The 27,563-nt window shown below is 37.2% G+C and overlaps 5 protein-coding genes and 1 long non-coding RNA gene across 9 annotated transcripts; 3 read left to right on the top strand and 3 right to left on the bottom strand.

Moving 5' to 3' along the window:
- On the top strand, positions 1 to 5,590 carry LOC130711594 (uncharacterized). Of its 2 annotated transcripts, none has more exons than XM_057561274.1 (10): positions 1 to 393; positions 463 to 528; positions 975 to 1,155; positions 1,629 to 1,825; positions 1,966 to 2,016; positions 2,784 to 2,875; positions 3,092 to 3,156; positions 4,435 to 4,526; positions 5,049 to 5,153; positions 5,274 to 5,590. In XM_057561274.1, the coding sequence occupies exons 1-10, from the start codon at positions 106 to 108 to the stop codon at positions 5,409 to 5,411; spliced, it is 1,275 nt and encodes a 424-aa protein (XP_057417257.1). In that variant the 5' UTR covers positions 1 to 105; the 3' UTR covers positions 5,412 to 5,590. The 2 variants fall into 2 exon arrangements, with proteins under 2 accessions (XP_057417257.1, XP_057417258.1); XM_057561275.1 differs by having other exon boundaries at positions 2 to 393; positions 463 to 579.
- A 259-nt stretch (positions 5,591 to 5,849) lies between these two features.
- On the bottom strand, positions 5,850 to 7,929 carry LOC130711595 (isoflavone reductase homolog). The gene is made up of 4 exons (XM_057561276.1): positions 7,497 to 7,929; positions 6,577 to 6,817; positions 6,254 to 6,457; positions 5,850 to 6,142 (listed from the first exon to the last, which is right to left on the bottom strand). Exons 1-4 carry the CDS (start codon positions 7,824 to 7,826, stop codon positions 5,979 to 5,981), a joined length of 939 nt encoding a protein of 312 aa, XP_057417259.1. The 5' UTR covers positions 7,827 to 7,929; the 3' UTR covers positions 5,850 to 5,978.
- A 3,924-nt stretch (positions 7,930 to 11,853) lies between these two features.
- On the bottom strand, positions 11,854 to 13,122 carry LOC130716172 (F-box/FBD/LRR-repeat protein At4g26340-like). The gene has a single exon (XM_057566376.1). The coding sequence runs from the start codon at positions 12,949 to 12,951 to the stop codon at positions 12,184 to 12,186; it is 768 nt and encodes a 255-aa protein (XP_057422359.1). The 5' UTR covers positions 12,952 to 13,122; the 3' UTR covers positions 11,854 to 12,183.
- Positions 13,123 to 13,394: 272 nt separating this feature from the next.
- Positions 13,395 to 14,583, top strand: LOC130715233 (uncharacterized). Its single transcript, XM_057565311.1, has 2 exons — positions 13,395 to 14,039; positions 14,118 to 14,583. Exons 1-2 carry the CDS (start codon positions 13,797 to 13,799, stop codon positions 14,313 to 14,315), a joined length of 441 nt encoding a protein of 146 aa, XP_057421294.1. The 5' UTR covers positions 13,395 to 13,796; the 3' UTR covers positions 14,316 to 14,583.
- Positions 14,584 to 14,858: 275 nt separating this feature from the next.
- LOC130715232 (uncharacterized) lies at positions 14,859 to 19,219 on the bottom strand. Of its 2 annotated transcripts, none has more exons than XM_057565309.1 (8): positions 18,460 to 19,219; positions 18,266 to 18,352; positions 18,091 to 18,180; positions 17,903 to 17,992; positions 16,504 to 17,754; positions 15,744 to 16,416; positions 15,377 to 15,665; positions 14,859 to 15,297 (listed from the first exon to the last, which is right to left on the bottom strand). In XM_057565309.1, the coding sequence occupies exons 1-5, from the start codon at positions 19,012 to 19,014 to the stop codon at positions 16,768 to 16,770; spliced, it is 1,809 nt and encodes a 602-aa protein (XP_057421292.1). In that variant the 5' UTR covers positions 19,015 to 19,219; the 3' UTR covers positions 14,859 to 15,297; positions 15,377 to 15,665; positions 15,744 to 16,416; positions 16,504 to 16,767. The 2 variants fall into 2 exon arrangements, with proteins under 2 accessions (XP_057421292.1, XP_057421293.1); XM_057565310.1 differs by having other exon boundaries at positions 16,504 to 17,748.
- Positions 19,220 to 20,995: 1,776 nt separating this feature from the next.
- Positions 20,996 to 25,966, top strand: LOC130714209 (uncharacterized). 2 transcript variants are annotated; one of them, XR_009011196.1, is made up of 5 exons: positions 20,996 to 21,285; positions 21,414 to 21,452; positions 21,545 to 21,571; positions 21,748 to 21,886; positions 23,285 to 25,966. It is a non-coding gene; the product is annotated as an uncharacterized LOC130714209 (long non-coding RNA). The 2 variants fall into 2 exon arrangements; XR_009011195.1 differs by lacking the exon at positions 23,285 to 25,966 and having other exon boundaries at positions 21,748 to 22,542.
- The last annotated feature ends 1,597 nt before the right edge of the window (positions 25,967 to 27,563 follow it).

Raw genomic sequence — 27,563 nt, 5'->3', positions numbered from 1 at the left:
AAACATAAACCCTAATAAGGGTTTAAAGTTTAAACCATTTCTACAAACTTGTGCGGTGAGATTCTGTTCTCTTCCACTCCATAGTTCCATTCCATTCCAGCAAAAATGGCTACCACGTACATGGCTCTAAGGACCACAGCAAAAACCCTTCTGGGCGTTGCTCACTCTCCCGTTCCACATTCTTGCCACCCTCTGAGTTTGATCAGAACCCTCCATTCCTTCGTTTCGCGACACCCAAGTTTCCATCACCCTTATTCTGGAACCTTCAGCTTCTTCTTCAGGGGCATGGCCTCAGCTTCAGCTCCAAACCACAATCTTGATGAAGCGGCTTCCCTCGCCCCCGATAATCGCGTTCCAGCTACCGTTATAACTGGTTTTCTTGGCTCCGGAAAGGTACCCTTTTATCAAATGCTTGTATTTGATTCCTTAATAGCACTGAATAATGAGTTTTCTGTAATGCAGACTACTCTTCTGAATCACATTCTCACATCCCAACATGGCAAGCGGATAGCTGTGATCGAAAACGAGGTATCGTGTTGTTGTGTATGGGCTGCCCATACAATTCCACAATAATTCTGGGTCAGTCTTATTCTTTATATTACAAGGAGTTCAATGTAATTAGAATATTAAATGATGGCCCTGTCAAGTTTAGCTGATAATTTTTAATTTCAGTAGTTGTACCATTTTTTTTTTTTTGAATTATAATTTGGCCTAGATAAAGCGTATGACATCATAGTATGGGTGCTTCTTCTAATGATATTGATTCAGGCAAAACTAGTCACTAGCTGTACACGTTTATGATATACTGCTTAAAGGTCATGTGTTTTATTGAAAAAATTACTACTCAATATGCTATTTATTTGGAGCAATTGTAAAGTAAAGGAAAGAATTTCAGCTCATAGAGTGTATTAGAGGATAAGCTGAGATAATGTGGGTAAACTGTTATTCATGAAAACATCTCGTGGTAAATGCAGTTTGGTGAGGTTGATATTGATGGATCACTGGTTGCTAGTCATTCTTCTGTGAGTGAAGACATTATCATGGTTAACAATGGCTGCCTATGCTGTACTGTGCGAGGAGATCTAGTTAAAATGCTACTGGAGCTGGCTAGAAAAAAACGAGACGTTATTGATCATATTGTTATTGAAACCACAGGTTTGTAAATTGCTGATGCTGTTCAAAGAACTTTTGCATTTGTGCATTTTGCAGTGGGTATGGAGGTGTTAGTGTGTGGATATTTACTTACGAGTTGAAACTAAACGGACTTGTGTAGTTACTCTTATTCTAGTGACAGGCTGAAATTCAATTAATAAGGTAGTTTTATATTATGAAAAGGGATTATATAAAATGAAGATGGATTGGCAAAGCACAATGGATCTTCATTATTCTTGCTGCCTTGATGCATCGATTTTACATCTGGTCATCTGGTGCTTTAAAATCATTTTGATATTCTCTTCTTTACTTTGTTCAGAAGCTTAGTGCTTCACATGTATGGATACATAATTGAGAGCATGATTAAAATGTGTGTTCTCTTGTTAACTGTATCTGTTGGGTGCACCGTGCATGAAAGTTGAAACACTTGAATAAGGCATATTACTTTAATATTCAATCTTTAAGCCTTTTTACAGGTCTGGCAAAGCCAGGCCCTGTTATTGAAACATTTTGCAGTGATGAACTGGTTTCTCAGTATGTGAAACTTGATGGAGTTGTAACTTTGGTTGACTGCAAGCATGCCATGCAACATTTAAATGAAGTAAAACCAAGATTTGTGGTTAATGAGGCAGTAGAACAAGTTGCATATGCTGACCGAATCATTTTGAACAAGGTAAGCTTCTGGTTTTAAGATTCTATCATGTCATGCTATTTCTGTGTGCACTTCAGCTTTGTTTTGCTTCCAGTATTGACTCCTAATATATGTTTTAGTCTGCATTTCTAGATTTTGATTATTTTCAAATGCCTTTGCAGATAGATTTGGTTTCTGAATCTGAGTTAAATGCACTAACTAAGAAAATTAAGGTATGTCTTTATTACTTATGGATCCTCTAGACATTGTTTTACATAATTGAACTGGGACTGTAATAGAATTTTATGCAGAAAAAAGATGGTGTGCGTCATGGTGGGTTCATGAAATGAAATGTGTCACGATATAGAGCCTGCCTTCTCCTAAATGATTCCATTTCTATGATTACAATTTTGATTGTTGAATGGATGTGGGTTCATAGTGAGATTCAATTAAATATTCTTAACCATGTTTTTCATGGTGATTAACAAATTACAAAAGTTCTTCTCTCCTGATTTTTTCTATACTGATTTAACAGACCTGTAGTTATGTCTTAAATCACTATTCTTGTTCTAGGCCAAAAGATATTGAACATGTAATAATTGTTACGATTGATGCTGTTATTATGAAATGATGTGTGTGTGTTACAAGTTACGACTGGCAGTGATACAAGCAATGACGAATCTTGAACAAGAAATTTGGGGGAGCCAAAAGAATATTCTTATATAAATTAGATATATAAGAGGAGTTTGATAAGTATACAGTGAAAGTGTAAATAATATTTAAACAGACATCCAATTAAACTTCGTTGATTTTCCATCATTATTAAATTTAAAATAAAAAACTAAATATGTAAAATGGAGAGATGTAATTGGAAGTTCGTTAAAACTATTTATATTGTTTTTTATCAGCTTCTATAGTATTGCATGTGGATGTACCTAGCCTGCTCCCCAAGATAAAATGATTATGGAATTAGTTTTTTATTTTTGTGAATTTTTGCCAGCACATCAATGGAATGGCACAAATTAAGCAAGCTAAATTTGGATCTGTTGACATAGACTTTGTTCTGGGGGTAGGAGGATATGATCTTCAGAGGTAATAGGCATTTACTTTGTATCTTTTAAAGTATTGCTACCTTGAGTTTTCTGTTTTAGCTATTGAAGTACTTCATACAATGGCATGGTCACTGTTTCATTCATAAACAATATGGCTACAACTATAAGTATGACAAGTCATAATGCATATTTACACAAATGTCTGTATTTGCTGCAAACTTTTCCGTGCATCAACCAAGTTGCTTTAATATTGTAGAATTGAATCTGATGTCCATGGAGAGTGTCCCTCGTCGGCTAGCCATCAAGATGATTCCGGACATGGTACTTTTTCAAAACCCAATTTTCACTTGTTTTGTTATTTTTCCTACTGTGTTGTTAGAGTTGACCTTGTTATAAGGTCAATGATATTAAAATGGGAAACCGAAGAGAACCTTTTCGTTGAGGAAATAACAATCGACTTCTATACATTTTGTAATCTCATGAAAACTGGTTTGAGGAGAGGTACAGAGCTGACTAGTTATCACATTAACTCAATGAGACCAACCTTGCGGAACACCAACTCCTAGAGTAGATCGTCTATCACTTGACTTGGCAACAACACTCGAGTAGATCGTCAGCTTACATTTATGTGAGCCGTAACTCGAAACTCAGCTTTCATACTTGACTTGGCAACAACACTGCTTCTTACTCTTCTACGAGATAAGATTTCCACTCATAATACGCAATAACTTACAATGTCAGTATGACCTTGGTCAGTGTAAACAAGACCCTTTGCAGTTGACCCTTTGATGTACCTAAGGATTCTTTGTAGCATCAGCACTCAGCAGTATATGTTGCATTCTTCTGTCCTAGCCAGATCCGCTACCACATTGGTAGTTTGGTACAAGTTTGCGAATTTAGGGTTTCCTCGATTGTACCAGTTTTAGTACTCTTTTCTGGTCTAGTTCTATTAGAGGGCTCTTTTGTTTTATTGTGGAGATTTCTTTTCAATAAAAATAGTTTTCTTTATATATTCTAATTCAGTTCTATCAGTTTAGCCACCCCAAATCCACCTCCCTTCTTAGGGGTTGTCTAAATCACCCAACGTAAATGTTGGGTAAAATCACCCTAGTCTTTGGTGGCCCAATAATATTGACATGTATCATGAGCTAGAATTTTTTAAAACACATCTCAAAATATTATTGGGCCTCCTAAGCTAGGGCGATTTTACCCAAGGTAAATCTTGGGTGACTTAGACAACCCCTTATTTTAAAACATACACTCCTTTAAAGAATCTTGCTAAGCAATTGGATCTTACACGTGTACAATATAAATGATAAAGTAGGTGTGTTCTTTGCTAGATTACAGTTCGATGAAATTCTTGATTCTCCAATTTGCCTATTCTATCTCAATGCTAGATAGATCTGCAAGGTTATTTCAAGGCCTTTGTTTTACTTTTCTTCTTAGGTTGAAAAGCTGTATGGTCTGAGACTGAGCCTAAACTTTGGAAATAATTACAGTCTGTATGACTTGATTAATGCACTTTGCTTCCGCTGTACTTCTGCTCATACTGTTGCATTGTGATTCTGCATTAATTCATTATTCTGAACATGTCTACAGAACACACAGGGCATCACCATCACGATCATGTACATGATTCTGCTGTCTCCAGTGTCAGTATTGTTGCAGAGGGAACCCTAGATCTTGATGAGGTAATAATAGAGTGTGTTTTGGAAACCATAAAACTGACTTTATCTCCAATTCCAATGAAAAATAACGGAGAAACATGTTTTTCAAGACAAACGTGAAAGCTCCAAATTGGAGCATTAAGAAAATATCCGTTCATGTTCAATGATAACCAGTATAAAAACACACTCTTAACCCTTTAAGCTTCAACTTTTATTCACATCATTGGTGGTTTTGTTGATGGCTTTGTCTTGGGTCATGAAGAGCAAGGCTTGAAATCGATGTGTTGTACTTGCAATGCATAAGGTATATGAATTTTTCATGAAATTGCTGCGGAATGTTATTTATAGATCTTTAAATAGAGTATAAAATAGTGTCCTGTTTGACTGGGTTATTATGAAATGACTCGTGATATATTGATCACTGATTTTTCTACTTTCAACCACCCCCCACCCCCTTTGTGTTGTGTTTATGTGTTGACGTTTATGATTAAATGATGTAATAGCATTCAACGTTATTTCTTCCTTTGTCATTAAATGATGGTCTAGGTTGACGATTGGCTTGAGAGGTTGGTTGAAGAAAAAGGAGAGGACCTATACAGAATGAAGGGTGTCTTGTCAGTGGATGGTTCTGATCAACGATATGTGCTTCAGGTTCCCTTCTATTCATGTTTATATGCTATCACGATTCTATTACCAATCTGCATTTTCTGAATTGTTGATCTCAAATTTACCCCCATGCCTTATCTTACCCATCTTGCCTTATCCTCTCAGGGGGTGCATTCCATATTAGATGGCAGCAAAGGAAAAGAATGGGAACCTGAAGAAAAGAGGATAAACAAACTTGTGTTCATTGGAAGGAATTTGGATGAAACCACCCTTAGAAAAGGTTTCAGAGGTTGTTTAGTCTAGTTTTGAAACAATGTCATGGGTCAACTTCTGAAGAAGCATCCCTTATGGTCAGCACATTGAACCACAATCGGAAAATGCTTGTTATGTAGTGCTAATTTTATCTTATACTTTGTGCATGTCAAATTACATTGAAACCAATATATTAGATGTAAATTAAGAGTTTGTGGTATAGTAAACAACAGGTTGTTTGGTATTAATACTTAATAGGACATGTTAAAGCATACGGGTTATGTTCGCATATTAATAGTAGAACAAATAGGACATAAGATTTGCGTAAGGGTTCGATTTGGGCTGTGTAATGAAGAGAAATTTGTTGGGAGAAGCCTACCCATTGAATGTGATCTCCAAGTCATGAGAGGATTAGTCTCATGATAGCTGATTTTGAGGATATCTTGGTAATAGAAAATAAGGACATCAAATGAATAAAAAAACATTAAATTGACATTCAACGAGAAATCTAGTTTATTCTCCACCAATCTATAAGCACAAAATCTGCTTAAATTAATGTTATTTTAACCAACAATCACGTTCATGCTTGAACCAGTGACCTCATACAGAGATTTCATTTTACACATAAATTTTGAGGTACTCATCCATGCGTGTGTAGTTCACTTCAGGGTAAAGCTTTGATGCTTCTTCTCCATCGTCTCCAATTTCAAAATTTGTTATGCATCCCTCGTAGAAAATATGGAGGAAGTGTCCCATTGCTACTTGAAGTTTATAATCCAACCCTGCAAATCAATTTCACATAAATCAGATACTACAATTTTTCAAACACAACTAGGTACATAACTTAGTGAACTCTTACTATGTTTAGGACAATTAATCGAATGTGTTGTTACCTTTCAATATTGTAAGAAACTCTTCAGCAGGTATGTATGTCTTCTCCAGTTCCTTTCCAATAAGTTTCTCCCAAATTCCAATAAGCTCTCCTTGGGAGAGAACATTTTGTGGTGGCCTCATGTACAATGTTTTGTTTAAGGTACTAGGATCATCTATTGTCTTTATTGTATATGTAGCAACATCATCTTCATCCATAAAAACAGCTGCAATATTCATGTGTTCATAGAAATGTCAGAATAATATACTTTATGGATACCAAATAGAAGATATTTATTTGATCAGATTGTGTTTGCTGAAAAACTTATGAAACTCATAAGGGTACCTTTTTGTGTGCCATCTCCAAAGAGATGCACCTTTTCCCTTGGAGGCACAAAAGACCCCATTTGAGAGAGGCTGCCAGCAAAGTATCCAGCAAAAAGGTTTGCAGAGATGTAAGTGAAAGGGATGTTAGCTTCTTCAATTGCTTTCCTTATAGCCATTTTGTCATCAAATGTTACCCTTCCTGGTTCTAATGCGTGTCCCATCCTAGCTGAGTCTAGGCCAAATTCAGAAGGTAAGAAACGCTGTAAGGGAGGAGAAGAAGAGGTTTATAATAATGTTAGAATGTGTATAAGCATGTCAAGTTGGAAACTGAGAATAACCAATCTTGTGCATGATTCATGAAATATAATACATTGGTACTCCCATATAAGGCACCTGAATTTTGTTTAAATTGTTGAAGAACTTCATTTTGATAAAAGAAGAAAATTATTTTTGTGTGATTCACTGGAAACTAAAGTTACAAGAGATGTGTAAACTAATCCTGCACAGGCAATCAGTTATGAAGCGTAATTGCACATGTTTATTATAAAAGATAAACATGTGTACATGCATCTTGGTACAAAATGGAAAGAGACTAATTAATAATACAATGAACCTAACTCATGATCTCATTGTTTTTGTCTACATCCTATCCTCTACCTAGCCACTTTCATTGATATAAAGCAAGTGTTTGATTAAATGTTTAAACAATTTTTTTGTGTTACTTGTAAATATTTTTCAGCTATTTCAATAATTTTTTCAAAAAGTATTTATGAATATACATTTATTTCGCATGTCAGAAAATTATTAAATAAGTACTGAATTAAAGTATTTACCTAAATATGCTCTCAATCCAAGTGAAAACCGATGTTCATCAAAATGAAGAACAGAGCAATGAATTGAAAAGAAACAAAACAAGAGTCAAAGTGTGTATATGTTCACCTTAACATTGCCAGCTTCCTTAATGGCATCAATCAATTTGAGCTGCAAGCTGATGCAGTGAGTCCTGATATGAACACCAGAGATGGCACTGATGACAACATCAACCTTCTTCACCGCATCCACAAGGCTCTTGTGATCTGAGAAAGAAGCCTTAACAAGATGAGCACCTTGCTTCTTGAATGAGAGCAGCATCTGCAGCTTCTCTATTTGAAGACCAAGTTCTGGACGCTGAAGTACATAGGTTTCATGACCCTGTTCTAGACTTGCCTTCACTATTCTCCTCCCTATGTACCCTGTTCCTCCCACAACAAGAACCTTGCTCTTTTCCATTTCCTTTCTCACACTCTCTCTGTTTCTTTCTCTACCCTTTTACTTCAATGTTTTGGGGTCCTTGAATTGGGCTTTTATTATGAATTCTTCAGCAGCCACTCCCTGCTATTTTCACTAGTAGTGATGTTTTTATATTAATTAAATTGGTGGGGGTAGACGGGTAGGTGGAGATGCCAAACAGAATTTGCAGTCTTACTTGTGGATTTGAGTCTACCGTAGTTGACTATATGCGTTTAGTAAGGAGCCAGTTTTGAACAAGAAAAAAAAAATACTAATAAGGGTTTTTTCAATGAGTTTGTCTTTTTTATTGGTGAATGATCCAATTTATCCATGAAAGTGTGGGGTGCTAGCAAGTTTGTCTCTACACATAAAAAAATCTCTCTAGTAGTTTGTAATGTTCTAAAACGGAAGTTTTTTTAGTTCATAGGTCCTAAAAGCGTCAATTGACTTTAATAAGTGTGTTGAGGTGTCACGCTAAGTGTAACTTAAACAATCTTTAAACTGCCAATTCTGGTCCTGTCGTTGAAAATCCAACTTCTCTCTCCCTTTCCTTATAAATTTGGTCATTTCTCCCCTTTTCCCTTGCCAACCTCCTCCTGAGACTAATCTCTCACCCTATAGTCAGCGTATTAAATGGTAGGAGCAGACCAATGAGTTTTTTCATTCACAAGAGTTAAAAATTGAACCTCAACCACTTTAAGTCGAACGCCTTTAAAATATACAATAGTATAGCATTCATTATTCTTAAATTAATATCACGGACCAGCTTGTTTGGCCCAATACTCGGCTCGTATCACATTCAACCACGGGTTCACAACTGGTCGGTCCTACATGGACCGAGAGATCCTAGGGTTTGAGCGGCCATTGTTGAGCTTAAGAGAACTTGATTTATTATGAATGTGGTCTTGCCTTTTATAGAGGGGCAAGGACCCTAAACCGAAGTCTATTATATCATGGCCTTACAATAACTTAATCTACCTCTAGTCAAGACTAGCCCAACTCATTAGGATTCTATCTAAGTCCTAAGAGGTGGACCCGCCTAGGACGTTGACCCTTTCTCATGCAGGTCGAGCCTCCCACCTTAGGGCGAGACCAATCCACATACTCGCAAGATGTCGAGTCTGAAGCATGAAAACGAAGCACGCCTTAGACTTTGACTGACCAAACCCCTCGTGTTGCGACAGCTTTCATAAGGCGCAAGTCAACTGGAGGACTTGCCGCCCTTACTAGTCCACATGCTTGCAAGACACCGCGTGAAGCATGAGGGCAAAGTGTGCCTAAATTGTCTCAAGTCTCAATGAACACATGTCGCCCTTAGATGACTCGTTACAGAGATAACCCTTCGACTGGCGGTCACGACAAATACCCCAGGATGTCCCCCCACAACTGGCCTTCCAAGCTACACTACTCTAATATCTACTTTGACAATGGAGCTCGCCCTCTATAAAGCATATAGGTCGCCAACATGATGTAGTAAACATACGACTCGTCGCAAAGGACGACTAATAAACATAAGTGATGTTGAACTGTTCACGCCTAAAGAGTTCATCCGCCAGATGATGAAATCAAGTGATGTCGAGTCCGAAGCATGATGACGAAGTGGGTCCTTACTCTGTACTCACCGACCTCGCATACCTTCAGCCCAAAGCGTGGTGCTGAGTCCAAATGCCCACGAGATGTCGGGTCTAGTGGGTCCGCCTAATGTTGCAAAGTACACGTTGATCCTAGGATTATAATAGCTTAATGAGCCTCTAGTCAAGACTAGCCCAACTCACTAGGATTCGGTCTAAGTCCAAAGAGGTGGAGTCGCCTAGGACGTTGATCCTTTCTCGTGCAGGTCGAGCCGCCTAAGAAATGCATCATTACTAACCAACTGCCACAAGGAATCCCCAACATGGCACATACAACTCTGCCCTAATCCAAGTTATTTACGTACTTTCTCAACTTTGCACCTCTTCATTTCTTCGAATTGCTTGATTATTGATAAAAATATAACCTTGTATGCTTATAACTTTTACTTCCATCATATTTTCCTAATTTCCTTCCTCAACTTCGCTGTTTTAATTTGTTGGCATTTGTTCATATGAAGTGCATTTTCATAGTTTGAACATAAAAACTCTTGTCACACGGCTAGCAGCAACAAAACTTATTTAGTCAGACACAAATTCTAAACTTATTTAGTCAGACACAGATTCTACTGGTGTACTAGCTTGCCACTTGGGACAACAATTTCCATATCTTTTGCTCTAGACAAGTTGAAAATTTTCCACTATGGCTGGCATTGGGTACAAATTAATTGGCTATATATTTGTTAAAATTATTGTTACTAGTAACTTTTATAGTTTAACTTGAATAAAAGAAAAAATATTTAAATTAAATCCGTATATGAAAATTAAAACTAAAATTAAAATTTAAAAGTTATGCTGCAAGGTGTATCAGAAGAGAACGAGACTCAAATCAAGGATTAAGCAAAACCAGCCTAGTGAAATAGAATCCGAGTTTGTGGTGGAGCTTAACAAATTGGATTCTAATATAGTTGAGTTGAAGGCAAGGTTATTGGACAGAGAGACGAACTGCAAAATGTGACTGAGGAAAACAATGCAGTTCGATGCGGCGCAGGCTGCAAATTCTGAGTTAGAGGCTGAGTTAAGGAGATTGAAGATGCAGTCAGATCAGTGGAGAAAAGCGGCCGAAGCAGCTGCTTCGATGCTATCTACCGGAAACAATGGAAAGTTTGTGGATCGAACAGCGTCACATGACAGTAGCTACAGCAACTCTATTACTAGCAAGATTGATTTGCCTTATTTAGACGACACTGATGATGACTCGCCCAAGATAAAAAATACAAACATGTTGAAGAAGATTGGAGTTTTATGGAAGAAGAATCATTAATTCATAGATGATGGCATTGCACTATTGCAGGTAATGTAGTATTGCATACTTGTTAGCCTGTTGTTGAGCCAATGGTATTTGATGTATTGTTTCAATGGACTTGTTTGCTTTTGATTATTGGCAGGTAGCATGTGTGGTTTGATCACCATTCAAGCAATCATTGTACACTGAAGATACAATGGGACCACATTGTAATGGTGCAGTGAGTGTTTATAGACCTTAAATGTATTTGAATTTTATTGTCATCATATCCCTAGTAAGTAGTATGTAGGGAAATGCAGGGGGGGAATTGTTTTTGATCTTTTGTTATCTGAGACTAATGTTGTCATTGATGTTTCAAAAAAAAAATTAAAAGTTCAAAATAGAAAGCTAAGCCCCTATTTCAATAAATACTTTTTGATTTTCACCATTGAGGTAATTTTCAAATGAAGCTACCAAAACAACCTAACTAAGACGTACAAGCAAGGGGGATCTCAAACCTCATAAAGAGTAATGCGGTAGTGTATACATTGAAGAATGCTAGATAATAGGCCACGCTCGCTCTAATCTTCACAAAGAATGGATGGGGGAAGAACCTTGTCAAGGTTTTAAAGCACAAGAAAGCATAGATATGGAGTAATTGTAGAGCTAGAGGTGGAAGAAATTAAATGGAGTCTGCAGCTAGCAAAAAGATGATTAACACATGGGAGCAGTTGGGAGCATCTAAATCAATGCAACAAGTAATTTTTTGAGCTAAAATAACTAATCTGATCAGGTACTGTTAATTGCTCAAAAGTGGTCATTGTGCTGAGACACATCCACACAGCTAATTCACAATTACTATCTATACTGCATCAAATGACAACTTTTGAAATAATAATATTAATAAGAGAACAAGTACCCCATGTACCAACAATGACACACAGTTTATGTCCTTCAAAAGCACCAAAACCAGCTGAACATAATACTTAGAATTAATTAAAATATTGTAGTGGTCCAAGAATAATTTCCAACTACTAACTAACATATCAATTACTCAAATAAAAGTTCACAGGATGTAGAGCTCCTTGGGCATTTGGTTAATTCTACTATCATTGCAAGCTTTTTGAAATGACTTTCATTAGGCAGACAACAAATTGACATGGTGTGTAACGACATTGAATTTTGCAAAACATACTTTGCAAATCTCATCTGACATTCCTTACCTGTATAGTTTGTAAGACAACACTCCTTGAGCTGTGAAAAAAAGCATTCAGGAACATCATGTCGGGTTGGCCAAGCCTCGGAAGCATGGTCTGAGTTAAGCACAAAAGTTTGAAGTTGAGGGCAATGATTGAGCATATCAAGCAACAAATTCCAGTCAATAGAGCCTCCCAACTTGAGCTCCAAATGCATTAAATTTGGAAACACAGAAATGGTTATACTTATATCACAGTACCACTGCAAGAGTTAGAAAGATAAATTATTAGAAATATGGTAACAATTTCTATAAAAAAAAAAAATAACAAACCAAATTCCTTTCCATACAAACCTTTTCTAGGCGTAGAAACTCTACATTAGAAAATACTTTCATAGCAATAGGAAGATTTATCATGTCAGAAAGATCCGCTCCAACCAACTTTGGCAAACTTATAAGCCTGTCCTCCTCAAATGTACAGAAAAAACATAGTACACCATTTGCTTCCAAATTTTCAAGAATGGGACACCCATGAAGAAGTTCAAAAAAAAGTTGAGCCTTTTTAAAGGCAACATTGGACAAATGTAGGGCTTTGAGTGAGGGAAGGTCAACAGAAGAAGGAAAAGCACGAAAACGCACCGAATGCAACTTAAGAACAACAAGAGTTGTAGAGCTGAAAATGCTAAACGGGATTGTACCGGGAACCCGGTGTTGTTTACTGCGAAACTCGATTTCAAGGTTCTGAACTTGGCGTTGCTGCATTGCTGCGTTTAACCAAATGGTGGTATCAGAAATTGAAGAGTCACATATGAGGTGAAAGGTTTTGATGGGTTGCGGAAAACATGATCCTCCGAGAATGGTTGCGTATACGAAGCGCACAAAAGAAGATTGTGATCTGTTGTTGTTGGATGAAATGTATCTTTGATAGTCGAAGTCGAGGGTTGGGACTAAAAGCCATAATGATCTCCACCTCTTAGAAATAACAGTAGTTGCAACAACATCCTCAGTTGGAAGAAACGAGAGAATGTGACAGAGAACTTCACTTGGCAACACGCTAATCCTGTCAGCCATTGGCATGATAAATCAACAATCAATATCTGAGAAATTTGACCAACTTTAGGGTTTAGTAAAATTTATGTTCGTGTTCATCCGTCAACACTGAAGACTTTGGAGCTACCACAACCAGGACCAAAACAAATACTGAGAAAGGACAAAGGCACCTTCGTGTCGCCGCCGAAGATCGACGGAACAGGGTGCGGTGCTATCAACTGGGAGAGTTGGTGGCCGTAGGAGAAGGCTACAATATGTTGTCGTAAAGTGAGGTTGGAAGGTAGTATACGGACACAGTTGAGAAAATATTAGGGGTTTGAATTCTTTTTATTTTCTCTTTCCAATTTAATTTAATTTAATTTATAACGTGTCAACATCATGTATATATTGCATAAATAAAATTAGAAAAAAGGCTTAATAGCACTTTTGGTCCCCCACGTTTAAAAAATGTGCAATAATAATCTCCCACGTTTAAAAATAGCATAATAGTACCTCAACGTTTATCTCCGTTAGCAGTTTTGGTCCCCCGGCTCCTTTCCGTTAAAAACTTAACGTTTTTGTGTGACATGGCTTTTTTTTTCCTGATGTGGCACTCAGACTAGGAGAGAGAAAGGTTTTGGGGGGAAATCACATGCCCCTCACGTGAGAATCACCTTCTCTTTTATCATCTTCTTCCCTAAATCTGAAAATCACTAACCCTAATTCCTCTTCTTCTCCCTCAAATCCTAAAATCACCAAAACTAATTCCTCTTCTTCTCCCTCAAAACCCAAAATCGCGAGCCCTAATTCCTCTTCTTCTCCCTCAAAACCCAAAATCGCGAGCCCTAATTCCTCTTCTTCTCCCCCAAATCCCAATATCGCGAGCTCTAACCATGGGAGGATCTTCAGCCACACCTAATTGGAGGGATTTAGAAGCTGATTCGAGTCGCAGGGTACCTGAATCGCACAGAAGAAACGATGGTTCTCATGGGTTGTCTGGCTCTCGCGATGTTTCGACTGGTTCTGAGATGAGGCGACGAGTAGTGCTGTGTGAATGTGGGGTTGAAAGTCCATTGGTGACAACATGGACTGGGGTGAATCGTGGAAGGAGGTTTTATGGTTGTGGGCTGTTTGAGGTTTGTAAGATTATTGAGTTGTTGAATCAGTGGCTATTTTCTTCTTCCCTGATCTGTATAACTAACTTAAAATTACAGGTGCATCGTAAGAAGGTATGCAACTTCTTCCAATGGCATGATGCTGATGACAATTGTAATGCTAGGGAGAAGAAGTTGATTGTTGTCTTAACCAAGAAGAATGAAGACCTGAAGAAGAAAGAGAGGATCCTACTTGCCTTTTTGTTCATGTCAATAATTGTGATCCTTGTGTTGTTGGTAGCTTATGTAAGGAAGTAGGAATACTATTTGGGGTAGTAGGAATGTAAGGAAGTAGGAATGTATTTTGTAAGGAAGTAGGAATGTACTTCCATTAAGATGGGAAAAAAATCCTTTGAGAAAGTGAATGCACTTATGTACTTCCATTAGGATCCTTTGATGCAAGAAATGAAATTTGCCAATTGTGTTTCCATTGAGTTGAATTTTATGCAATTCTGTTTGAGGTTATATGTATCTTAAATTTGATGCAATTTTTTTCATGGCAGCTTGGATTGAATTCACTTGAATGTGTGAATGTATAAAATGCATGAATTGATCCTGTGAATGAGTGAATGTATAAAATGCATGAATTCAATAAGAATGGACTCATAATAGGCATTGACATAATATGCATGTATTCCTAATAGGAAGGAACATAGTTGTTACTTCAACAGAGTCTCATAAATAAGAAGGAATAGCCATAGTTGTTACATCAGCAAAATCCACCATCCAAAAAACCTACATAACCATCCAAAACATACTTGGTCCATACCAGATACATACACAACAAGACTAGGTTCATTACAAGACCTCAAAAAACACAGACTTAAAAACACCATCCACAGGACAATAGGTTCATAAAAATAGAATAACAGATCTAAAAACACTACTGAGTGCCACTAATTGCTTCTGCATTCCTCTTTCTTCCTCTCCTCCTTAGTGCATTTGGCTGAGATGTAGTGGCAGTAGGTGCAGGCTGAGAATATGCAGTAGCTATGTGCTGAGGCTGAGAAGATGGAGCATCAGTTTGTTGAGCCTGAGAATTTGCTGGAGCAGTGGGTGCAGGCTGAGAAGATTGAGCATCAGTTTGTTGAGCCTGTGAATTTGCTGGAGCAGAGGGTGCAGGCTGGTTATTTGCAGCACCTTGAGCTGAAGTTTCACCTGGTCCAGATTGAGCATTCCTCTTCTGACCTCTATTTCTAGTAGTCCTTCTCTGTTCAGGTTGAAGAACTTGAGTATTTGCCTGAAATCAAACACAATCCACTAAAGTAAATTCACAACTTTGACAAAATTTAATTGGTAAGCACAAGTAAATTCATTACCTCATTGCCTCCTACTGGGATTGTCCTATCAGCTGCAGTTTTACCTTTGCAGGTTCTCTTGTTGTGTCCAGGCTCTCCACACCTTCTACATCTCACAGTGGAACTAATCCTCCTCAGCCTATTAGGGTTGCTAGGCTCATCATTTGCCTTGTTCCTCTGTTTTTTTGGCCTTCCCGGGGCCCTCCTCACATAAGGGGGATTTAGAGGTGCTGCTTCCACATCTGGCCATAATTTGGGCCCATTGTTTGGGAGGATTATGTGGCTGTATATATTCAGAAATGTGTGCCTCCTGAAAAACATAGAAACAAATTGTTAGTTTGTTAATCAACATAATGCATTATTACTTAAGAAAAATTATTTGCATTACCTGTATGCCATGTCCACATAATTCTCTGGCACATGGTTATTATACCACATACAGGCCACAGCGTGCACACAGGGAATCCCATTCAGATCCATCTCCTACAAGCGCATGTCCTTAACTCTACATTGACAGCACACTTATCATTGTCCCTTTGTACTTCAAATAGTCCATGTGCAATATCACCATTCCAGTTAGGTCTCCACCTCTCTGAATGGTTCTTTATAATATCAAGCTTTTGCTGAATCATTGGACACAGCTGACTATTTCTCCACCTAAGCATTAGATCATTCTGCTTCACAACGCGATTAGTGAGATAAAATTTCAGCCCCTCAAGCAAAGTGATAATAGGCTTGTCTCTATGCTCCAAGATAGACCTATTAAATGCCTCACACATGTTGTTAACCTGGAGATCACAGTGTGTGTGTGGGCTGTAAGCTGATCTTGTCCACATCTTAGGAGGTACATGCATCATTTCCAGCCAAGCATCTTGATTCAATTCCTTCATGTTATCCATTGCAGTTTTCCATTGTGGTTCTGTGCTAGCCCTTGCAGCAGACCATAAAGCATTATTCAACTCTTCTCCTGGGAACCTCTTCCTGAAATTACTGTATAAGTGTTTGACACACAATCTGTGTTCAACATCTGGACCCAATTCAGCAATAGCAGGCACCAAACCCTAACAATGCAATAGAGATGAATGTAACATTAGAGAAAAATAACATAATGTAAAATAAGACAAAGGGAAAAGTCTAAACATAATTACTTTTTGCTGGTCAGAGATGAATGCCTAATTTTGAGGTTTAACACTATTCAGATCATGTAGTAGAATGTTCAAGAACCAAGTCCAGGAATCCTTAGTTTCAGCTTCCACTACTGCAAATGCTACTGGAAACATTTGGTTGTTTCCATCTTTGCCTACGGCTGACAGAAGTTGACCACCATATAGTCCCTTAAGGAAGCAGCCATCCAACCCAATTAAGGGTCTACAGTGCTTGGCAAATGCAGTCTTAGTAGCTTGAAAGCAGATCTAGATCCTCTCAAAGACTGGGCCATGTACTCCCACTGCTGATTTTATAATGACTGTGGATCCAGGATTGCTTCTCAGCAATTCAGCAGCATACTGCCTCAGGTGACTGTATTGCTCCACACTTGCACCATGCAACATCTCTAGACTCTTGACCTTTGCCCTGTATGCCTTGTACCTCCCTATCACAATGCCCCACCTGACCCTTGCCTCCTCTATCAAGCCCCTCACTTTCAAATCTGGAGTGTGTTTCAGAATTTGCATAAATTTCTTAGCAAGCCAAAATGTCTTTGCCTGCCTATTACTGGCTGTCCTGCAGCAATTATGGTTGTTATGGAAGCTTACAATTTGCCAGATAGGCCTTGAGGGAGTCTTGCTGGCTCTCAGGTAGAATGGACACTCCTTAACACATTTAACCACCATCCTCTTTTTATCATTTTTGGTGATTGTCAGATTCTTCTTGGTTTGGATAGCAAAATCACTGACAGCATCCTTAAACTGATCTTTGTTGTTGAAAGTCAGACCTAACTCAAGGTGAACCACCTCCCCATCTTCAGTAGGTTTGAACTTAGGATATTTCCTTCTACTTTTTCCTTCATCATCGCTTTCTGATGGACTTTCTAAGTCCTCAGAATCACCATCCTCATCTTCAAATTCCTCATATGTACTAGGCTCCAGGTTCCTTGACTCATTCACAGCTTGAGTATATTGATCAGTAGAACCTTCTGCAAAAGTGGGATCTGGATTGGCCTCAGCTATATTCAGCAGAGACTCTTTAGGAAGCACACATAGCCAATCCCAATCTTCTTCGTAGTCACTGTCATCCATTGAAAAATCAGAGGATGCCTCTTCATCATTTGGATCAAATTCAGCATCAGAATCCTCATCTTCATCACTGAGAAGAACCTCACTGGCCTTTCTTTTTCCCTTATCTACCCCCTTGTCATTTTCAGTTACTTCATCATTGTCATCCACATCACGAATCTGTTCCTAATTGACAACAAACTGATCAGCAATATAATTTTCATGATAACTTAAAGACCAACTTTAATTCACAACTTAAACAAGAAATTTTGCTTAACTCATTACCTCAGACTCAATAACAAATTAAACATTAAGTAACTGATCATTTAATTACCTCAGACTCAATTTCTTTTTCTTGCACTGACTCACCCTCCTTGTCTTGCTCTAACTCAGTACCTCTCCTCTGTCCATCATTGACAACAACCTGAAAACAAAACTAAGCATCAATATTTTTTTCATGGCAACTTAAATTATAGCATCAATTCACAAATTAAACATTAAGTAATAAACCCATTTAATTACCTCAGCCTCAAATTCTTTTTCATGCGCTTCTTCAGCCTCCTTGTCTTGCTCTAACTCAGCACTTCTCCTCTGTTCATCATTGACAACAATCTGAAAACAAAACTAAGCATCAATATTTTTTTCATGGAAACTTAAAGTGTAGCTTTAATTCACAAACTATTCATTATTTAATTACCTCAGCCTCACTTTCCTTTTCATGCCCTTCTTCAGCCTCCATGTGTTGCTCTAACTCAGCACCTCTTCTCTGTTCAGGTTGGAGAACCTTTTGATTATCCAAAAACACAACTAAGCATAAATCTCTTTTTTCAGGACAACTTAAAGGGTAACTTTATTTCAACTTACACAAAAATTAAATCATAATTTCATTACCTCAGCATCAATCTGAATTTCCTGCACACTTTGACCATCCTTGTCTTGCACTAACTCAGCCTCCTTGACTGTCTCAGTCTCACCCTTCCTGTCTTGCAATACCTCATCATCACTTTCAGAACCAACTTGCAATACCTCAGGAGTATCTTCAGCACTCTTGTAAGCAATTAGAGGAACAATATTTGGATCTTCCACTAGGTGTTCAACATAAATATCAACTTCAGCTACACCTTTAACATTTTCAAAGAATTCTCTAACATCTTCATCATTGGAAAGTGGACTAAAGCAGACAGACCCATCACTAGCCACATGCCTATACCACAAGCATTTGAAGCTGGGATATCCCAAGTACTTTACCAAATTACCCACCACAATGGATGAAATGTGATCCACATCCATATGTTCAAAGGATTGGCAGAGCCCACTTTCATAGGGCATATTTGGGTCAAATGTAATTTCACCCCTATGATGCACTTTCATGGTTATCACATGGGCAACAGTAGGCCTGTAGAAAGACAATAGAATAAACTTTAAAGGGAATCTCATGGACCACATGCAAGCACAAACAAGACAGGGATTCAATTAAATAACATACCAAACAAACTTATCAATTAAATAACACACATCAATGCATTGAATGGACTGAGACATGACTAAAATAGGCAATAAAAGATGCAACCGACAACACTGAGACATGAATACAATAGGCAATAAAAAATTCAACCAAGATTCACAATACTTAGACATCATATGCAATAAAAAAGGCACCTAGCAACATAGTGAGAGGGCACATCGGCTCCAAGGTTCCAATAGTCCAAGTTTGGAGGCCTTTTCTCTGGGACCATCTTCTCTGGGACCACCCTCTCTTTCTCTTTTGTCGGAGTGTTCTTCTTTTGCCTTGGAGGGGTCTTCTTTTGACTTGGAGAGGCAGTTGTCTTCTTTGACACACCATTCTTCTTCGAATCCTTCGCCATCTCTATCGCAATCGCAGGTCCTCACCACCGTCGACCTCGCTCGCAATCGCAGGTCCTCACCACCGTCGTCCTCGCTCGTAATCGTAGGTCCTCAGCACCACAATCGCAGCTCCTCAACACCACAATCGCACACCCTCACCGGCGTCGAGATGGGTATTGTAGATTTAGGGCAATTTTGGACCTAGGGTTACTAATTGGGGATTGGGGCTTGAATTAGGTCAGATAATGAGCACGTGATTCTCACGTGTTGTGATTTCCCCCCAAAACCTTTCTCTCTCCTAGTCTGAGTGCCACATCAGGAAAAAAAAAGCCATGTCACACAAAAACGTTAAGTTTTTAACGGAAAGGAGCCGGGGGACCAAAACTGCTAACGGAGATAAACGTTGAGGTACTATTATGCTATTTTTAAACGTGGAGGATTATTATTGCACATTTTTTAAACGTGGGGGACCAAAAGTGCTATTAAGCCTAGAAAAAAATATTAATGCATCCTTTAACATTCCGTCAAAAAATAAATCATGATAAATATTGATTACCTTGATTACCTTGAGTTATGCTGCTATATTCTTTTCATAAATCAATCACTCTATATACTTATATTCTCTTTTTCTTTTTAAGGTTTTTTCTAAGGGATTTTCCTACTATAAAGGTTTTAATGAGGCAAATTGGTAGAGTCTTCCCTCCAAGGAGCTGAGGTTAGTTTTTTTTTTCTTTCCGTATTCGATTTCTTTGTTATAATTTTTGGTTTCTAATTTATTTCTTGCATTGGTTGAAGTACCCCTTGTACTTTTGGTACATAGTACCCCTTGTACTTCATTTCAATATATCTTTAGCTTATAAAAAAAACTCTATATACTTATTGATTAATCTTGTTATCTATTTCCAAATTAAATAGTTTTTTTTCAAAAGCAAATTAAATAGAATAAAAAGCAGTCATATATATATATATATATTTTAAGTTTATTTGATATGTATTTCCACCGTTTTTTTTTTGGTACAGATTTCCACGGTTGTTAAAACAGATATAACTTTTTTTTTTAAATTGTGCTATCTATTTAAATCAAATTGGACTTTGATTTAAAAACCTGTTTCGTAACAATCTTTTGAAAATACTGTTTCCATAATGATTAGATTGTGATACCAAGTAACAAATTAAATATATACTAGTATTCGTGCCCGTGCCCTGCACGGGGTGAACTGTGAAGAAAAATAAAATATAGTGTGTGTATCTATGCAATGTTGTGCAATGTATAAAGAATTTTTTTTTAGTCTAAAAAAACAGTTTTTTATAAATACATGTTTGTTGTTAGTTGTTAATTGTTAGTAAATTAGTTCATTTATAAGGTTTGAACCTTGACCCTTGACCCTTCAATACCATTCATTTCCCTTAGCTCACTAATTGAGTTACCCAATAAACATATAACCACATACTATTATCTTATCATGCTTATCTATCTATCTATCCATCTATCTATCTATCTATACTATATATAAAGGGAGAGCATGTGCAGCCTTGGAGCAATTTAGTCATTCAACAATACATTTTTAACATGGGTATTTTAGTAAAGATGCACATTATTAGTCTCCTGGCTTTCCCATTTTGCAACGCTTCAGGCTTGAATGCTTGATGCTTTTCTTTCTTCCACCGTTTGGCTCTTTTCCGTTTCTTACTTTGCAAAGCTTAAAAATCAAATGGATCCCCGTACAAGAGAAATTCCATTGCCTCTTCCTCCCCCTTAACCTAGCAGCGCCGCTGCTCACATGAGTGAGAGAGAGAGAGAATTGAACTCGATGGTGTCTCTGCAGTTCGGGACGGTGAACACGGAGGCTGGGGAGCTCTGATCTTCAATCGGTAAGAACAACCTTCTCCTTACTTTTTTCTCACCTTCTCCTTTCAACCCATATTCATCTGCTCTTCCCCTTCACATACCCCTCATTTCGATCACTAATTGTGATTATTTTTTGCTTAATCTGAAACAGTTAGTTTCACCACCATATCTCTCCATCTGCGACTACAAGGTAAAGTTCTTTAACCCTCTTCCACTCTCCATTCACAGATTCAACTTAAATCCTTACTGATTTTTATTAGATTTCTTTTCGATATGAATCAGTTCCAACGCAAAGTTGTTCATCAGAAGGTAAGAGCTTTTACCTTCTTCCAATTTAAGTTCTTTTTGGTTTTCTTTGGCCAATTATGGTATTTGGATTTTAAAAAATGTGAATATGAGATTACTAAATGGGTTTTGGTTTTCTGTGTATGTTTGTGGAAAGTACGTGACATTGCTTTGGCCTAACTATCTTTTTACATGTACAGTTGCAAAATGCATTTGAAGATGTAATGTAGATGTGATGATGAATACTACCACTAAAAGAAGAATTGGAGTGAAGTCATTGTTGAGTTTCTTGGCATGCAGCGATGAATTGCAAGGAATGCCTCATGTCTAAAAGGAAAGGTGAAAAAATTCAGATAGTTAGGGCCTGTTTGATTGTGTTCCCAATTTTCTTGTTTTCAAAACTGTTTTCTAAAATAATTTTTAAAAACTGTTTCTTAGAACAATATAGGAAAAAAACTTGTTTGGTAATTAGATTTTGAAAACAGTTTTAAAAATAAAAAAACAAAAATGCTTGTTTGATAAATTTGTTCCCAAAACATGTTTTGAAAGCAAAAAAATAGAAAACTCGTTTGGATGTATCCTTAGGAAAAAAGTAATTATCATGAATTTATTGAATCAATTAATTTTCAATCCCACCAATATCACCCCCAAACTTACATGTCCATACGTCACACCTTTACAAACCTTATTACGTTGGTGTACACATAGACTCAATTACAACTTGCATTAAAGCAAATAAAATTAGTATCCTGCCACTATTTAAACAACTAGATAAATAACTTGCATAAACCAAAGAAAAGGATTGCAATGCCAGGACCTGCGTAGTTCTCATCTAATGCTTGAGACCCATATTGGAAACAAAAATTCACCTATGCAAACCTCTCCCAAAGTGTTTCAACTCTATGATAAGATTTTTTCATATACTTTTATTCATTTATGAAAAATTTTCGTGACAAAATAGTTAACAATGAATGTAAAGAGTTACCAAGAAACCATAAATCTTAAATATAAGTATAATAACGTTTATAAAATATCATCAATGTATAATAATCATTAATCCTAAAATCCATATAAGTATAACTTAATAAATAAAGTAAGAACATAAATCAAATTTGATAAACTAGTCATTTCGGTGTGCCCACATTATATTTGCAACATGATCTCTATATCCTGCCATTTGCGTTGCTCCTTCGTCGGATAACCTTGATAAGTTGTCATTATTAGAGTTTGTTCCCTCTATGTCATAATCTTCATTCATGGCGCTAGAACCTTCATTCATGGTGCTGGAACCTCCATTCATTGCATCAATTTCTATAGGATCCATATCTTCCCATAAACTAAATAATTCATCACGCAGATTCCACTTGCGTATATAATTATGAATTGTACAACATGTTGTCACTATAAGTCGCTGCCTAACAAGTTTATATGAAGGCATCAATTTTAAAATTGGAAATCTATTTTTCAAGACTCCAAAGCAACGCTCAATCGTCATCCTTAGAGATGAGTGCCTGTAGTTAAATAATCCTTCACGACTCCTGGGTTGTCTACCTTGACCCCTATATTCTTGTGCATGATATCTTTCACCCCTATAAGGGGGGAGGAAACCTCCGGTACATGGGTAGCCAGAATCAACAAGATAAAAAAAACCTGTATCAACGAACTATGTATTAATTTTGATTCTTTATTTTATTTACACAAAAAATTCTCATTACAAATGATAGTATTTACCTGCAGGTGGCCAAGGAAATTCTGCATTTGGATTGGTAAGGGCGAAAACCTTTGCGTCATGTGCACTTCCTTCCCATCCTGAATACACATATGTGAACATCATATTGAAATCACATGCACACATAACATTTTGTGTGACCGTTGTCTTTCTACCCCTGCATGACACTTGTTTTTCAGTAGGAACCCATGCGCTTACATGTGTTCCATCGATCGCACCTACACAATTCTACAACAAAAGCCAAATAAAAGAAATTGAAACTAGATCGCAGCAATATGACATTTATATAAATAGGCTTAAATACTCTAGAGGTCCCTGAAATTGTGTGGCATATGAAAATAAGTCCCTGAAAAAAAAAATTCCGATTCCGGATCCCTGGAAATTTTTTTTTAATCGAAATAAGTCCCTACCCATGTTTCATGCTTATGTGGCTCATTTTTTACACAATCACAATTTCCACGTGGATTTTTTTATTTTATTTTATGCCAAGTGTGTTAATGATTTACAAACAGATCTGCTAAAACTCATTTTCTCTTCTCCACCAACAGATCTGCCTCTTCCCTTCTCCACCCACAAACCCATTTTCTCAAAACCCATCACCATCACCCTCTTCTCTTCGTCAACCACCCCAAGATCTGCATAATCGCTGAAAACGACCTCAACCACGATGACATTGCCAACGAGCTTGGCTTGCTCTCAGATCTCGCGCTCTTCCATGTCAACTCCAACAAGTTCTGTGGGACAAGTTATGGGTTTTGGGGTGTGGGTTTCGATGGGTTGGGGTTATGGGTTTTGAGACTCCGATTGCTGGGAGAAGAGGGAGAACCAAGTTCTGATGCGGGTTGCTGGGAGAAGAGGGAGAACCAGAAGAAGTTGAAGGTTGAAGGTTTCGATGGTGGCTGGTGGTGGTGCGGTGGGGTGTGACGGTTTCGGGGTGGGGGCTGGTGGTGGTGCGGTGGAGAGAGGAGCAAAAGAAGTTGAAGGTTTTGAAGGTTTCTGGAAGTATGAAGAAGAGGATTGAGGAAGATGGAAAGTTAAAAGAAAATTAAAATTAAAAGAAGAAGTCCACGTGGAAATTGTGATTGTGTAAAAAATGAGCCACATAAGCATAAAACACGAGTAGGGACCTATTTTGATTAAAAAACAATTTCCAAGGATCCGGAATCGGAAAAAAAAATTTCAGGGACTTATTTTCATACGCCACACAATTTCAGGGACTTCTAGAGTATTTAAGCCATATAAATATGACATTTATGATGAAGTTAATTACCTTGAACCAAGGATAATATTTCTTGTTATTCTTAATTCTATCAGGCATTTCTGTGGACTCTTGTTTAATCAACTCTTTTCCAAACCGACATACTGCCCTTAAAACTTCCTTGAAATAACGAGAAACTGTTTCTGTGGAGTGTTGGAAGCGGTTAGCAGCAACTCTATGGCGAACACTGTGGCCAATTATGAACAAAAACATGGCAACTTTTCTTCAAGAAGGACATCCCTTGAGTCGCTCAAGTAGTTCTTTCCCCTCATTTCATTACAAAAATTGAGAAAACATGTCTTCTCCATTCGAAATAAGTCAAAGCAAGTCGTTCCAGATCCATTTAACATCTCAGCAACAAATGCACGACCATTTAGAGCAGAATTGTGCACACTTGCTTTATTTAAAAATTTTTGATAATATTGATACACTATGTCAACTATCATGAGGTCATCATCATCACTTGATTCATCAGAAGAAGAAAAATCATCGGAGCTACAAGCATCACTTGCTGAGTTAATATTATCATCTATTAAAACCATAACCTGTCATGAAATTCCATCACAATGCATTAATAAATAGCAATTCAATCATTAAAATCTAATCAAATCAATAACACTAATGGAGGCCAATGAAAATAATATCATAATACTGGAAAAAATTATGAAATCAGTCATACTAATCAAAGAGAAATAATAACGAAAATACACCATAATACTAAAAGTATATCAAATTCAAAATCTAACTTAAAAGAAGCAAAATTTGGCCTTAAAGTCTAACTAGCCATCCCTTTCTCCTATCACTAGGCATGGTAAGAAATGTTTCTCTCCACACAAGCTTCTCAAAATTTTCTATGGCTTTTGCAAAAAGATCATCTGAAATATATTCAATCTCTCCAAGAACAGCCATACACTTGGCCATAGAATAGTCAGAAGTATTCTCCACGTTCTTAGCCATAAGTTTCTCAGCTCTAGCAAAATTAATCACTGCCCTCGCCTTAGACGCTTCAGTCCATGCTGCAAGTGCCTCTCCCATTTGATTTGATTTAGACTCTTTCTTGGGTTTTTGCTCTTTTATAGGCATTTTGCGCTTTCCACTACGTGAGATGTGCTCCACTTCATCGTCTGTACTATCCTTATCAATATTTACATGAACCCCAGTGTTAAAGTATTGATCTTCAAGCTCATTTTCTTCATCTGTATTTGGTGGGTCTTGGGTAGAGGAATGATGCAATACTCCAGTTGCAGTACTTCTATTGAATATGATGCCCAATAATTTATAATGCTCACATCCTTTCTTCTGAAATTGAGCAGCCTCTTTATGTGCCTAAAATAAAGCAACTAATTATTCAACTAATTGTTAAGAAATTTTACATATATATTAAACTATAACCTCACAAATAAATAATATTTATTGCTAAACTAAATCATACCCGAATTTAAGTTTGCCAGACTTCTTCACTTGCAGTAACAGTGTTGGTATCCGGATCCCAGCCAAATCCAGTGGTTTGCAAGAGTAAAGAAAACTCACGATGCATTGTACGCAATCTATTCATCTTTTGTTTTACTTGTTTAACACTAAATGAACGACTTGTCATGGAATTCAATTTGGAAGTCATGGAATTCCATATTTTAGAGTGAAATACACCATTTGGCATATTTCCTTTTGTGACTTCATCAACCATAATGTCTATAAAACATTTGACAATTGAGGCAGACCAAATCTTGGACTCATTTTTTTCAACATTAGAATCCATCTATCATAAATAAACATTGAAGTAAGTAGACTATAAGTAACTCACAAGTTCTTAACAAAGTATGGTCTGAAGAGGGATGAGTCCATAATATTGTGATCAGAAAAAAAAAATCAGAATAGAAAGAGTTTACAAAAATTAAAACAAGCAAATAACATAGGAAAAACAAAATGTGGCTACAGCACAGGGAAAACAAAGCACCATGTTGGATCAACTAATATCCCACCCAACTAATACTCCTAAGCCACCAAGAATATATACTATCAACTGTAATTAAAGTCTGCCACCAAACCAGAATTTTTTGTAAGTAAACCAGATTTATGGCTATGCAACTAAGCCTAGAAACCTGCATCAATCAACTAGGAAAAACTAGAGAACTACAGTGTTAGATGGGGCAGATTTAGATTCAATGCACACCATAGCCAAGAGAAATTGAAAGAGTTAGATAAGGTTCAATTGCCACACATACAAAGAGAAATTGACATTCCTTCCCTTCACTTCAATCCATAATACAGATTTGTAATTTAAATGCTAAATGAAATTTAAATAGATACATGGCAAAGATTTGGTCGATCCAGACTATTATGATGATGGCATGTGTTGTGATATTAGTTTTCTCAAAGTGTTGAACTGATATGATTGTCTTATAATTGATTAGAGGCTGCCACCACTTTTCCCAGTTAATTCACAATTCTGGATCAGCTTTGGCAAAGTGTTGAACTATGCTATGTTGGATCAGCTTAATTTTTTTCTGAATCAAATTTTGTATCTAGAAGCTACTCACAGAATGACTAAAGTTTGGAGGGTGTATACTGGGAGAAAGAAGGGTGAGCTGTCAGTGAGAGAACTTGCAGAATGGAAGTGTTAGTTACCAAGAGAGGGGGAACTTGAGTCCATGTAGGTGTTGGTTAGTGGAGAGAGAGGTATTGTTGGATAATCATTTTCTGTTTTGTGAATGGAGAGAAATAGCTCATTGTATGAGCTTGGCTTTGGGAACTAGTAGGTCTCCCTCTTATTTCAATAATGCAAATACCGTTTCCCTTTCACAATCTCTGTTGGACCCAGTTTTGTATCAATGAACAACAAGTTCTGTTTTCAATTATTTAGTTGTTTTCACCTTCAAATAAAGATTTGGTCAATCCATGACATATAAGCCCCCTTTTGGCAAAGTAGCACCCTATAGAGTTCCAACCATGACAAATGCTACATGTAATTTAGATAGATACCACTTAGATGATAATGATATGGTTGGTCACTAATCTAGATATCATCAACG

The sequence above is a fragment of the Lotus japonicus genome, chromosome 4 (assembly GCF_012489685.1).
Source record: "Lotus japonicus ecotype B-129 chromosome 4, LjGifu_v1.2".
Lineage (NCBI taxonomy): Eukaryota > Viridiplantae > Streptophyta > Magnoliopsida > Fabales > Fabaceae > Lotus > Lotus japonicus.
Note: the sequence above shows the minus strand (reverse complement) of the source record. Positions and strands in the feature narration are given on the sequence as shown.

Bases quoted from the DNA above. Each gene is read 5' to 3' on its own strand.
- LOC130711595 (XM_057561276.1), bottom strand. From the start codon at position 7,826: ATGGAAAAGAGCAAGGTTCTTGTTGTGGGAGGAACAGGGTACATAGGG. The intron at 6,458-6,576 runs GTACCCTTATGA...TGAATATTGCAG, and splicing joins TGGAGATGGCACACAAAAAG to CTGTTTTTATGGATGAAGAT. The intron at 6,143-6,253 runs GTAACAACACAT...ATTGATTTGCAG, and splicing joins GTTTCTTACAATATTGAAAG to GGTTGGATTATAAACTTCAA.
- LOC130715232 (XM_057565309.1), bottom strand. From the start codon at position 19,014: ATGTGGTCCATGAGATTCCCTTTAAAGTTTATTCTATTGTCTTTCTAC. The intron at 18,353-18,459 runs GTAATGAAATTA...GATAATCAAAAG, and splicing joins AAATTCAGATTGATGCTGAG to GTTCTCCAACCTGAACAGAG. The intron at 18,181-18,265 runs GTAATTAAATAA...TTTTGTTTTCAG, and splicing joins AAAAGGAAAGTGAGGCTGAG to ATTGTTGTCAATGATGAACA.
- LOC130715233 (XM_057565311.1), top strand. From the start codon at position 13,797: ATGGGAGGATCTTCAGCCACACCTAATTGGAGGGATTTAGAAGCTGAT. The intron at 14,040-14,117 runs GTTTGTAAGATT...TTAAAATTACAG, and splicing joins ATGGTTGTGGGCTGTTTGAG to GTGCATCGTAAGAAGGTATG.
- LOC130711594 (XM_057561274.1), top strand. From the start codon at position 106: ATGGCTACCACGTACATGGCTCTAAGGACCACAGCAAAAACCCTTCTG. The intron at 529-974 runs GTATCGTGTTGT...TGGTAAATGCAG, and splicing joins TAGCTGTGATCGAAAACGAG to TTTGGTGAGGTTGATATTGA. The intron at 2,017-2,783 runs GTATGTCTTTAT...AATTTTTGCCAG, and splicing joins CACTAACTAAGAAAATTAAG to CACATCAATGGAATGGCACA.
- LOC130716172 (XM_057566376.1), bottom strand. From the start codon at position 12,951: ATGCCAATGGCTGACAGGATTAGCGTGTTGCCAAGTGAAGTTCTCTGT.